The following is a 12,672-nucleotide window of genomic DNA, read 5'->3' on the forward strand; positions in this document are numbered from 1 at the left end:
TGATTTCTTATGTCCTTGGTACAGAAATTCTTGATTGAAGTATACAGATGAAATAAATGATGATAACACCAACTTTTAATTCTATGGGGAGGAATTACATTAAATTAAAATACACAGTACAAAAAAAATTAAGACTACAATACTTGCAGTCTTAGTTTCTGGCATCTGGTGCTTTCTCATTAACATGGCAAAAATTCATTTGCACTGCAACAATGAATTTAAATTCAGCAAACATGACAATCTGAGCCTTCTCCAGTAGTGATGTCATTTTTGCAGGAGCAGTTAATAGCACACCTCCTGATGACAGAAACACATTGTAAAAAAATTAGGTGATAATTTTAACTGCTGCACAACAAATACACCACTGGCCTGAAAGTATTTTATTTGCAGAATTGTTATAAGCATTCAAAGTCAGGGTATTTTATTGTAGACACCCTGTGTTATTCAATTTCTATCATTTAAATTGTTACAATAAGTTTTCATATGTATGATTTAATATTTTCTATTTTTGATGTGTGTTGAAATACTTTTTGTTGACTAATTTTTTGAAATCTTATACTATGTAACATTTTAATTGATTTCAAGAAATTGGAGAAGCTAAAATAATTTTAATAAAATCAGTTTTATTTTTCCAAAACTATAGTCTGTATTACATTTAAAAAATATTTAATAAACTGTATTTATTTTTTACACTATTTTAAATTTCTTGGATATTTAAAAACTAATGTTTTATGCATGTTCATTTTCATTATTTTTGTAAAGTATGCTTTAATATGCACATTAAAATATTATTATTAATATTGTTATTGATTAATTTTCATTTTTTTGATTGAATTTAAATTTTAGAATCATATATTTTCAGAATGGATAGTAAGATAGCAGTACTAAAATACTCTGAATCCAGTTGGTGGTTTCAAATTTGTCTGTTTCCATCTTTAGATGTTACTTATAATTTACATCTAAATGATTATGCTACTTTAGTTACTATGCCATCCAATCAGGTATTTATTATAACTTTATTAATTTGCATCTAATATGTAACTTGTGTGATATTATATTATTATATTTTAATATAATTTAATTAATAACAAACTAAATACTTTATTTCAAAATAATTTAATTAAATATGTTTCTATTTTTGTTAGCAATATATTGATAGTTGGTACATTTCTATATTCAACACTTGGCTCAACAGTGAGAAAACAATGTTTCTAAATGGACTGTTGAGTTGTCTGTTGAAGCCTGTGTTGTGGTTAACCATTGAGCTCAATGACCTGAAAGACTGTTGATATTCAACAAACTAACATAATGGCTTCCATGAAACAAGTAAATTTTGCTTATAGAAGCTACTCTAGAATTCACTCTTGCTGTGGACACCGTAATAGCGGACATTAATATGTCTGCTATTGTATATGATAAAACGTGATTGCACGATTATGTTGGATAATTTGGTCAATATTGAAATATTAAGCATTTTTTCAAAAAAACTACCTCCATGGATTGGTCCAAAATTTGATTAGAACCAATATTTGGTCCTCTTTACATCAGCCTAATGATATAAATATTTAAGAAATTAAAATTATTGAAGAAAGACTCCAGTATAGAAGAAAATTACACAGATAAGGGTTTATTTGGATAATGGTTAAGTGAGTTACTTTAATTATTTAGCAAAACAGCACAATTCTCACCTTTTTTTTAAATTAAGTTGGCCATCATGAAAAGGCTCTTCTAATGCAAATGTTTTTTTTTACAAAACATGACATCAGATTTTTTAGTGGAGAACTCACTGGTGATATATAAGTGTTGAATTTAGAAATGTATGGAGTATGGTGATTAAATAAATAAAGAGAATTATATTTTTCAATTTTTGTATGGCATTGTATAAAATTAAAATTCTTAGTACTATTAATGATTTGATTTTTAACTGGAGGAAAAGTTGAGTGAGTGGACAAATAGTACTGTATGTTTATAACAAAATTAAAAAAAAAATTATATATATACAATCAAATAAAAGCAAATTTATTAAAATTTAAGTAAATAATAATATTGATATATATCTTTATCTTAATTTTTAATGAATAAATATAAAATATTTTCTTATTGGTTAAAAAATATATCAAATGAAAATAAATTTTTATTAAAAGATGCTAGTGCTATATAGTTTATTCTATACTTTACTGATATTGTATTAAATTCTAGTCCATGTTTCATATATAATTTGTTTCATTTTTATTAAATATAAAAAATAAAAATATTAAATATGAAAAATTTCTAATAATCATTATTGTAATTGAATAACAATTCAATAAATACACAAACAAGAAATAGATTAATATAAATATACCATATTTTCACGGAATGACTGGCATGCTGGTCTGTCTATGGGAGACCATGAAATCAGATATTTGTGTATAGTAAAAGCTAGCATGCCTGTTTAAATGAGGTTATACATCCCTCTCTAGAGGCTGCATTAAAAAACGAACAAGTTATGTCATATAAAAACTAACCAGTTTTTATTCCAAAACTGTGAAATTGTCAGCATTACATCAAAAACTACGATTATATGTTTTTAATTTCTTCATTTTGTCTTTTTTCTAACAATTTAAAGCAGGGCCGGATTATCGAATAGGCAAAGTAGGCAAATGTCTAGGGCCCGTAATTCGGAGGGGCCCGGCTTCATTAGCCATTGCAAAAAAAAAAAAAAAAAAAGTCAACAGCCATCCGTATGTCAGAAGTAATCTCTCTCACGAGATCTCTCACACATCTAGAAATATTCCTAGGGCCGCCTCTCATAGTAATACTGATGTATGGTTATGATTCATTTTCTAAATTTAAACTTATATGTCGCGACATCGCATATTCGATGTAGCGTTCAAGTTGCTCGAGTGCGAAGTTATTACAATTCAATAGTGCTTTATAAAACAGTTAAAAAGGGTGACACTACGGTGTGACTTGACCGGGTGTCACCCATGCTAGCTACGCTAATGTCACATTATATAAGATTTGTTTAGAAGCAACTTATTTAAATAGGGCCCCAATTTAAATTTTGTCTAGGGCCCGCTAGAGGCTTAATCCGGCGCTGATTTAAAGTACATGTGGAATTCTGAAAATGCTTTTTTTATGTTATTTTATTGTTATTTGATTAAAAAATGCAAAAATAAACATATTAGATTTTAATAAACTTGCTGTAAATTATCTTAGCTTATACCATTAACATGAGCTTTGTGAAATTTGAGAGGAAGCTGTTATTTTTAAGGTCAGGTAGATGGTCAGTGTAGTCCACACTTACTACTACTACTACTACTACTACTACTACTACTACTACTACTACTACGTCAATAAGTCATTAATTGTTTTATTGTCTTGTAAATGAAAAACACTCTTCCTGATTTTAAGTCAGTCAAATTACAAATGTTATTATTTTATTGTACTCACAAGAATGTTTTCTTTAACATTTAATTAACAACTAGTTTTGTTAGATCAAATTAATTTTATATATCAGTTGCAGTTTAACTGGCATGTTGGTCTTCCCTGTTTTCATGCTGCATGCCAGTCATTTTGCAAAAATATGGTATTCAGATTTATTTTAAATAACATATATATTATTTGGAATAAATTTAAATAGCATATTATTGCTAACACAGTTTTTATTTATTTTTTTAATTTTTTTGAAGAAATGTTAAAAGTTAAAATAAGCATTTAAATCTACTATTTAAGCAGTTTTGTTTCTTAGTAATTTGTAATATTTTTTTAGGATTCTATTTATGTTGTTGATGGATTGAAGAAAAATGAAATGTAAGTTGATGTACTTAATTTCAGTTAATGAGAATATAATGTATTGGATATCTTGATTTTATAGAAATTTTATCATAATTTAATTTTTTTCTTAACATACTTCAAAAAATTCTTGTTAAATTTAATGAATAATTTTGATGCATTTAGAATTAAATTATTAATTTCTAACTTGTAGTTTCTTATATTTATTCCTTACTTTATCCTAAACAATTCAAATATTTTACAGTGGAGAAGAACATATTTCACAGTTAAGAGTAAAAAGTATTGAAGATACATTACCAGAAAGAAGGTTAATATACTTGTATTAATTTTAATTTATAAATAACTTTATAAACTATACAATACAAATACAGTAGAGTTTCTATAGTCCATCATTCACCAGTCTGACAAATTCAGAAATCTGACACTTTCCTGCAATGCAGTGCATGTGAAATTTTAGTGTTACTAATTGATGTATGTATCCTGTTAGTTACTAGTTGGTTGTTACATGTGCAGTCAGCAAAATGGTCAAAATTGTGATTAATTTGATAACCTAATTTGTTAATTAAGTGATTTTTTTTTTTTACTGTATAGTATGTACTGTACATACATAAATACATACATACTGTCCTACTACAGATAGCAAAACAACACTTGGCAAATTTCCTGGAATTTTCCAATTTATTTCCATGCTGGAGGAGGAAAGTGGAAGGAGTTTATACCACTGAGAAATTATAAATATAATTTCTCTAAATGAATTATTAGACATAGATTCTAAAAAGTAAATTGTCAATATAGTAACTATTAATTAAATTCTGATTTTATTTTCAAATTATTTTACTGATGTAAACAAACTCATTCTTTAAATGAACTACCTTATTTTCCTAATGGACTTGGTCTTTTCTGCACATTGGCAGTTACGTTCATTGCTTTTCATCGCGTAGCTGGACAGTACATACAAAATCCAGTAATCCAACAATCTGCTGTAATCTAACATCCACTAACCCAGTATATGTCAAATTACAGAGACTCTACTATAATTGTGTAACTAATACAATACAATAGAGCATCGATTATCCGAATCAATTGGGAACTGGGGTGGTTCAGAAAATTGATTTTTCAGATAATTGATTATGTACAAAAAATATATCAACCAATCCCATGTTGAAATTCGTTCAAATCCTGACATGTCCTTAAGTACCCTCTGATGGTTGCACCAGTGCTTCCAGCTAAAACACGCACCCCAACAAAAATAATATTGGAGTAGCCTAAGACATAGCCAAAGATTGCAGTGCCACAGCACTAGCAGAAATTTAAATTTGCTGATTGGAAAGTTTTTGGTTAATTGACGTTTCAGTTGATCGATATTCGGATAATCGATGCTCTACTGTACTTTGTTACCTAGCCGATTTAGTTACTGAAAAATAATTTCCAGTAACTAAATCTGCATAAGTTGTCATAGGTATAACTCAACACTGTCGGTTAAGTAGTCAGTTTTCTGTGGTCCTGGCTGATTTCATAGGTATTAATGTTAAAAAACTCTGGTTTACTCGACACCGTTTAACTCATCACCACTGGATAAATCAACATACTTTTGCTGTCCCACACTCCTTTAGACATCTGATAAGTCGACTCCCCTTCTGAAAAAAATGAGTTCACACCGCACAGTTTACTGTGCGGTGTGAACTCATTCTTTTCAGAAGGGGATGCAACTTATTTATTAATATATACATATTAATAAAAATGCCTTAACATTTTATGTATTTTTATATATAAAATAATAACATATAAATGAAAAGAAAATATACAATCTATATCAACATTCACAGCAGAATCCGATTTTGCATTTTCTCACGTCATGCATTATTTGTAGCACGTGTTTCACATTTCTGTTAGAAATGAGTGTCCAAAAGCTAACAACACTTACACTAAAGAAAAAATACAAACTTGTGTCTGAATTTGAATATAAGAAATCTTTGCAAGCCGAATTTGAAAAACAAAAAAAAACCTTCCAAGAACAACATTGGTGGGAATCCTGAAGAAAAAAGAGGAAATTAAGAAACTTTTTCTTGGATTTTCATTGCTGCTGTCTTGAAAATGCCAGAGAAAGTCGTCGTACAAGGATGTCGAAGATGCTCTGGTACGTTGGCTAAAGCAAATTCATTAATCGAATCTTTCTGTTTCGGGACTGATACTGAAACAAAAGGCGATGGAAATTGCTGGGGTACTTGGAGTAGAAACTAACTTTAGTGCCAGTGACGGATGGTGAGAGAGGTACATTGCACTACTGTATTTTCCTAATTGTAATTTTTGTGGGTTTTTTTTGTCTTCACTTTAGTTGTCATATTAGACAACTCGACACATTGCATTTCCACTTTCCCTTGGGCGGACTCGACTGTATATATAATTAATTTTTCTAATTTAAAGATTTGTACATTAATGCTGAATGAAATCATGCATAATATGTGAAGTGTAAAGTGAAATAATATATATATAGATATATAGATGAAATAATATATATATAGATATATAGATATATATATTAATCATTTTTTACTGCAGCATAAAATAAAATACTGATTTCATACAAATATATTAAACTTGTTATACTAAATACAAAAGAAAATTTTTAAATGTATGTTTATTAAATGATGTTATTGGTATATCATTTCCAAAATTATGATTTCTGCATATTTAGAAGAATATGAAAGAAATTTGACTATGATAAATGTATTAAATATTTAGATTAATTATTATGTTACATCTAAAAAATATTGTCTAAAAGAAACCATAGATAAATTAAATTTTATTTAAGATAAAGAAAATTAAGAATAAATATATTTTCTTAAACAATAAAAATAATATATAAAATAATTAGTATAATATAATAGTTTATTAAATTGATCTTTGTTATTTTTAAGTACAGTTATTAGTCAGAATTTTGAAATATATTGATATTTTAAATAATTTATAGATTATCACATTTAATAAGCAAAGGAAAATTTGATGAAGCTGAAAATTTTGCCAGATTATTTCATTTAGACATTGAGGTAAGTAAATGTTTATTATTATTGTATATTTTCCAATTATGTTTGTATAAGATAGAATCTCTCTTTCTTTGAATCCTTATCTGTAATAATTAATCAATATGTAATTTTTTTTTATGGAAAACAAATGCATATATTGGTATACTGAGAATAATATTGTTATATATCTTAATTTTATTTTTTAAAAACCTTTAACCTGTCCCTTCTCCACAGATGTTTTATTTCATGGATGAGTTCTGAGTATTTACTAATTTTTTCATTGTTTGTATTTTGTATGTTGTGGTGCTTCATACAGCTATGTCTATGATGTATATGATTTTGTTTTGTTTGTCAGTGATGTCTGGTCCGTTGTGATGGGTTGTTTTATCTGTGATTATAGATAGCTCAATCATAGCATATTCTGTGTGTGTTCTTTTTTATGACTGTTTAAGGTATGTATTTGTAGTATAGTTTCTAGGTGTATAGTAGTTTGTGTTTGTGTGTAAGCTTTTGGTGTATTAGATTTGTTTTTTGGCTGTATTGGTGTAAGTAGTCTTTTCTGTTAAAAGCTTGTAACCAGATATGATGTTTTGTATAGTTTTGTGCATGTTGTACTTCCTACAAATATTCTTTGTAAGTATTATCTTTTAGATATAGTTTCTCTGTAGTTTCTTGTATTTATTATCTAGTTTTGTATAGTAATTATGAACTCTTCCATCTCTCCAAAGTGGCATCCATGAGTAAGCCAGCAGTTTGACACAGTACTGTCAACATGATCCTGGCTGAGATCATTGGAATGTATACTGTGGAACTCCTTCTGAGTCCAAGACTGCCTGACGGTGCATGTGCATTTTATGTACTGTGTTTGATCTAAGTCATTGTTGTGTAAGTTTAATAGTTTTTTTTTCTGCAATAGTTAGTCTTGTGTAATTATGATGTTTCTTGTTTTCTGTAGAAAAACTCTTACAGTATAGTGATGATATATTACATCTGCGAGGCCTTTTTCCTTCTTATGAGAAAGAATTAGCCTTTTTATAGATGACTTACAGTGATGTTTGTTTTGTTAATATTGTTCATGTTTTCCTTTGGAGTCATTCTAGTTTTGTATGTGTCCAATGTATAATTCCAAATGAATGTGTGAATAGAAAAACAACATGCAGAAAACTTCAAATCAATATACTATTAACTTTACACCTTCTATACTTTTCCAGCAATATTTGAATTAAAACAAATATTTTTGACCTTAGTTCAGAGGTCTGCCACAGATTAAAAAAGAATATCAGTATCATTTTTTATGAAGGGTATGTAGTTATACAGGTTTATCAAAAACCAAGCAACCCTTTCTTTTTTATCCCTTTCAATTCTAGTGATCTGCATTCCTATAAAATTCATGTGTTTAAAACACTTGTGCATACACAAACTGTTCTGATATTATGGACATAATGAAGAAGATAGGGCAGATTAAAAAATTAGTGAAAGCTCATGGCTACAGCAATAATCTGATTGCTAGGTTAGGTAAAAACATAGAGAACAGCATTAATATTTGCAGCCTTAGTAATGATATGCAGTGTTCAGAGGCTTTACCTTAGAAATTTATAGCAGTAGACTATGATCTAAGGCTTACTTCTACATGTAAAACATTAACAAAACATACGCTAGAATAGTTTATAGACGTAATCCAACTATATTTAAGCTACTTGTTAATGGTAAGAATTGTATAGATCAAAACTTAACTCCAGGAGTATACATGATACCAGTGTGGGATGATAGATTTGGGAGAAGGTTAACATATATATGCACCACTAAAAGATTGTTAACCCAAGGGCTCAAAGAACATAAATACAATGTTCATACAAATAGTCTAGCCATAGCACTTTCCCAATTTGCTAGCAAGCAGGGAATGTTGGCATGTTGACACCAGGCTAAATTATTAAAGAAAGTATTTGACATCAACAAATTAAAATCAACTAAAACTTTTGAAATTTTTCAAGCTTCTAGAAAGCATGTAGGCATTAATTTAAAGGAGAAGGAAATGTTATCCAAAGCTTGGCAGTCTCTACTTGATAACCTGATGAGGCAAGAGAATGACATAGGCTAGACTTAATGTTGGTTAATAACATATAATTTATTTTATTTTTAATTTGTGTGTTAATTTTTGTTTTCATTTTAATATGTAAATTGTTTGTTTGTCAAATTTTGAAATATGTAGATTGTTAGTTTTTGAATGCTTTTGGATGCTGTAAATTTAAAATAAGTTGTTAGAACTCGGTTTCTTTTTTTTCTTTAATTTGTACTGTATACATTTTTAACCTGAGGCAGACCTCTGAACAGGGTCAAAACATTTGTTTCAATAAAAATATTGCTAGGAAAGTATATAAGATGTAGAGTTATTGGAACATGTTAGTACTGGGATGATGTGTACTGATTGCTTTTAAATATCTGTTTTGCATTCAACTGTGTTTGTTAGTATTGAGTTTAATCTATTGCTGCATTATTTTGTTAGTTGTTTGATTTGTGCATGTTTTGTGAGTTTGGCCTATTTGGAAACCTAAATATTTGTAGACTCATTTTTTATGCATGAATTTAATGTCGTCTCTATTTCCAAGTCTAAAAAAACTTCCTTCTTCAGGAAATTTTTTTTTGTGTGAAGTGGTCTACATTGTCTAAGTAAAATTCCATTTATATGTCAATGAAGTAAGTGATTTAATAGGGGGGGTGTGTTTGGATTTTGAATAGGCGATTATCTGTGTGTATATCTGTGGATGCATATTTACAGATGCATAGAATTTTTATTAATATTGACTTTTGAAATTTAAAGTAAGTCTTTTAAATAGGAAGTTCATAAAGCAAGATTAGCACATTATCTGGATAATGTTTCTCCTTGGAAATCAGAATGTGATGATGGTAATGCTGAAGAGATATTTATAAACATTAAAAAAACTCTGCAACAAATAAAGGTAGGAAAATTGTGGTTTTAAAAATGTTTATAATAATAGAAATAATTTTAAAGGATGAAAAAATTCAGTTTTTTTATTTTTATTTTTATTTTAGGATAAAGAATATATCATTCATTGGTGCCTTAATGCAACTATGCCTTCATTACAATTGACAGATCAGTTATTAAGATTTGCCAAAGACACAGTAAGTAGTTGTGTTATTTTTAAAATATAAACACATTTTAAAGTGATTTTTAAAAATTTACATTATACCATTGTAAATTGAATATTGTATCTATATTCTAATTAGAATGTGGTGAAAAAAAACAAATATTTATTATTACAAAGACCCTGTTTAATGCTTATTCAATATAACATGGTCTGCTCAAAGCCTAAAAAAAGCTCAAAATTTACACTGATTCAAATTATCCTGGCATTTCATCAATTTTATATAATACGATTATTCCCAAACATGAACCAGTCAGCAAAAGGTGGCAATTTGTTGTAGCACTGTACTTTCTTTAAATCTATGTTTGTTTGGTGCAGTTTTGAAAAAAATATAACATCATGGATACCATGATGTTATATTTTTTTTGCAAAGTGAAGTCGATATTGCCTATGGCATCCATAGGCAATATCGACTTCACTTTGCAAGAATTAACTGGTCTATGCATGAATGGAGTGTGGAAGAACTAATGGCTGGAGGTATCCAAGAATTCTCAACGAGGAGAACCTATTGTTGACCAAATTATCAACCTAATCGATACAGCAGAACTATAGGAGATGTAGACAAGCAGGATATTGATGAGTTACTGCAGGTTTCTGGTGAGAGCCTTACCAACAATGACCTTCAAGAACTGGCAGAACAAGGAATTTATGTAGAACTGGAAAATAGTGGTTCTGGAAACAAAGAATCCAAAGAATTTATCTACAGATTTCCTTAGTAAAAGTTTGGTATTGATAACTGAAATTGTTGATGAAATTATAGCGAATGATCCAGATTTTGAAAGGAGTGCAAAAGCAAGACAAAGTGTTTTGAAGCAATCTTCAGCTATTGACATTTGCTTAAGAAAGGAAAGAAAAAAGTGACAAATGTAACTACATGATTTTATTGCAAAAAAATCAAGAATTTCAGAAGAGTCAGAACCTTCATCATAAAAAATAAACTTTACATTTCTGTGTGCATATGTTTGTGTTATTTAACATATATTATTATGCAAATTAATATAAAAATAACTTAAAATTAAAGTAAAATCTGTTTATTTTTGGTTGCGTTTCCTTTCCCTATTTTCTGTGTTAAAATGACCTCGTTCAATGCTGTTTCGTTTAGTGCTTTGTCATCTAGGAACGCATCCATGTTAAGTGGGGTCTTACTGTATTTATAATCATTTACATATAATCACAAAAAATTTTTTTTTTTTTGTTTTTTTACTTTTAAGTAATATAATATAATAAATAAACTGTGTATGCTGAATGTTATGGCCATATTTGAAATTAGCACCCAGGAATAAAATAGCTAACTTAGTCTATGCTATGCAAAAAAGTTTGAAACTTGTTGAGTTATATAGTCATTTACTCCAGTAATCTCTTTTAATTTTGTGATAATTTATTATATTTGAAATTATTTAAAATTAAAATAAAATTTATTTTAATGTCTAACATTTTAATTCTTAAAATATTTCAGTTATATTATAATTAAATAAATTTAATATAACTTAAAGCCAATGAAATTTTTGATATTTTTTCAAGCCATTTAATGCTAAATTTCAGTAAATGTTTAAAATTAATTTATTTTTAAAATAATGATAAATTCTCATTATTGAATATTTAAATGTTTAAATTTGGAACATTTTGACTTGTTTTAGGCTGAAAATATTTCTGGTTAAATAAATACTTTAGCTACATAAAGATGCATATTTTTTTTTTTTTTTTCCTATTTATTGTTTTTGTTGTGGTATTAGATTTACACAATTTAAAAATTTTATCAGTAATGGAACCCAAAAGGGACTAACTCAATTAAAAATGTTTAAATAATAAGGATCTTATATTAACATGTACAGCACATGATGATTGTATTATGGAGTATGTAATAAACCATATTTGCCATTATCAAAATATATTGTTTTTTAAAACTTTAAGTTTAAACAAATTTTAATTGTTTTTTATGTCATTGGGGAGGGCTTAAGCTTCTGTAATTTCCCTAGGATCTGTCCTAGATTTAATCAGTTATTAAAAAATAAGATATAAATATTTAAGTGAAATATTTTCAAAGTAAACATAGATACACAAAAACAAATATACATTTTTGATTGAATTTAGATTTCACTCATGTTTCTATTTTTAAATTTCATGCAATTTTTTATTCTATTTATATTGAACAATTTTTTGTTTTAGTGCTCTGAAATTCATACAATATGTAAAGAAGAATTGCTTGAAGAGGTTTGAATTTATAATTCATATAATTTAATTTTTTATCTGCTTTTTAGTATAAGCATTATGTTAATTTTAATAAAATTTTTGCTGAAATATAATTTTGTTCATATTTTTAATTAAAATAATGCTTTAATTTCATTATTTTATGTAAAAAATTATGTGTGTGACTATACTCCAGTCCTACTAAGTCTGTACCTAGGATATTTTGCACACGTACTGATAACCAGAACAGATATTTATCCTCTGTTGGAAAATTTGAATTAAACAGCCATGCATACTACAGAATGTATAGTTTATAATGAAAGTAGTCTATCAATAAGGAGAAAGAAATTAATATCATTATTAATAAAATAAAATATTGTTTATATTCATCTTTCTGTTATATTTTAATCTTAATAAAGCTTAATAATAAAATTCTGCTAACTTCATGTTTTAAACTCAAAATTGAAAGTTAATTAGCTGTAATGTCTGAAAAAATTAATCACTATTTGGTTTTTGTAGAC

General features: G+C 27.6%; 1 protein-coding gene across 1 annotated transcript in view; it reads left to right on the top strand.

Annotated features, from left to right (window-relative positions):
* rod (rough deal) overlaps positions 1 to 12,672 on the top strand; it is an 82,635-nt gene that overhangs the window by 21,779 nt on the left and 48,184 nt on the right. Inside the window, exons 11-17 of the mRNA XM_067281868.1 lie at positions 863 to 1,001; positions 3,755 to 3,795; positions 4,022 to 4,084; positions 6,749 to 6,824; positions 9,635 to 9,757; positions 9,852 to 9,941; positions 12,131 to 12,175. Coding sequence (XP_067137969.1) covers positions 863 to 1,001; positions 3,755 to 3,795; positions 4,022 to 4,084; positions 6,749 to 6,824; positions 9,635 to 9,757; positions 9,852 to 9,941; positions 12,131 to 12,175 — 577 coding nt within the window. The remainder of the gene's footprint in view (positions 1 to 862; positions 1,002 to 3,754; positions 3,796 to 4,021; positions 4,085 to 6,748; positions 6,825 to 9,634; positions 9,758 to 9,851; positions 9,942 to 12,130; positions 12,176 to 12,672) is intronic.

This window comes from Centruroides vittatus, unplaced genomic scaffold (assembly GCF_030686945.1).
Source record: "Centruroides vittatus isolate TY-2023 unplaced genomic scaffold, ASM3068694v2 contig_927, whole genome shotgun sequence".
Classification (NCBI taxonomy): Eukaryota; Metazoa; Arthropoda; class Arachnida; order Scorpiones; family Buthidae; genus Centruroides; species Centruroides vittatus.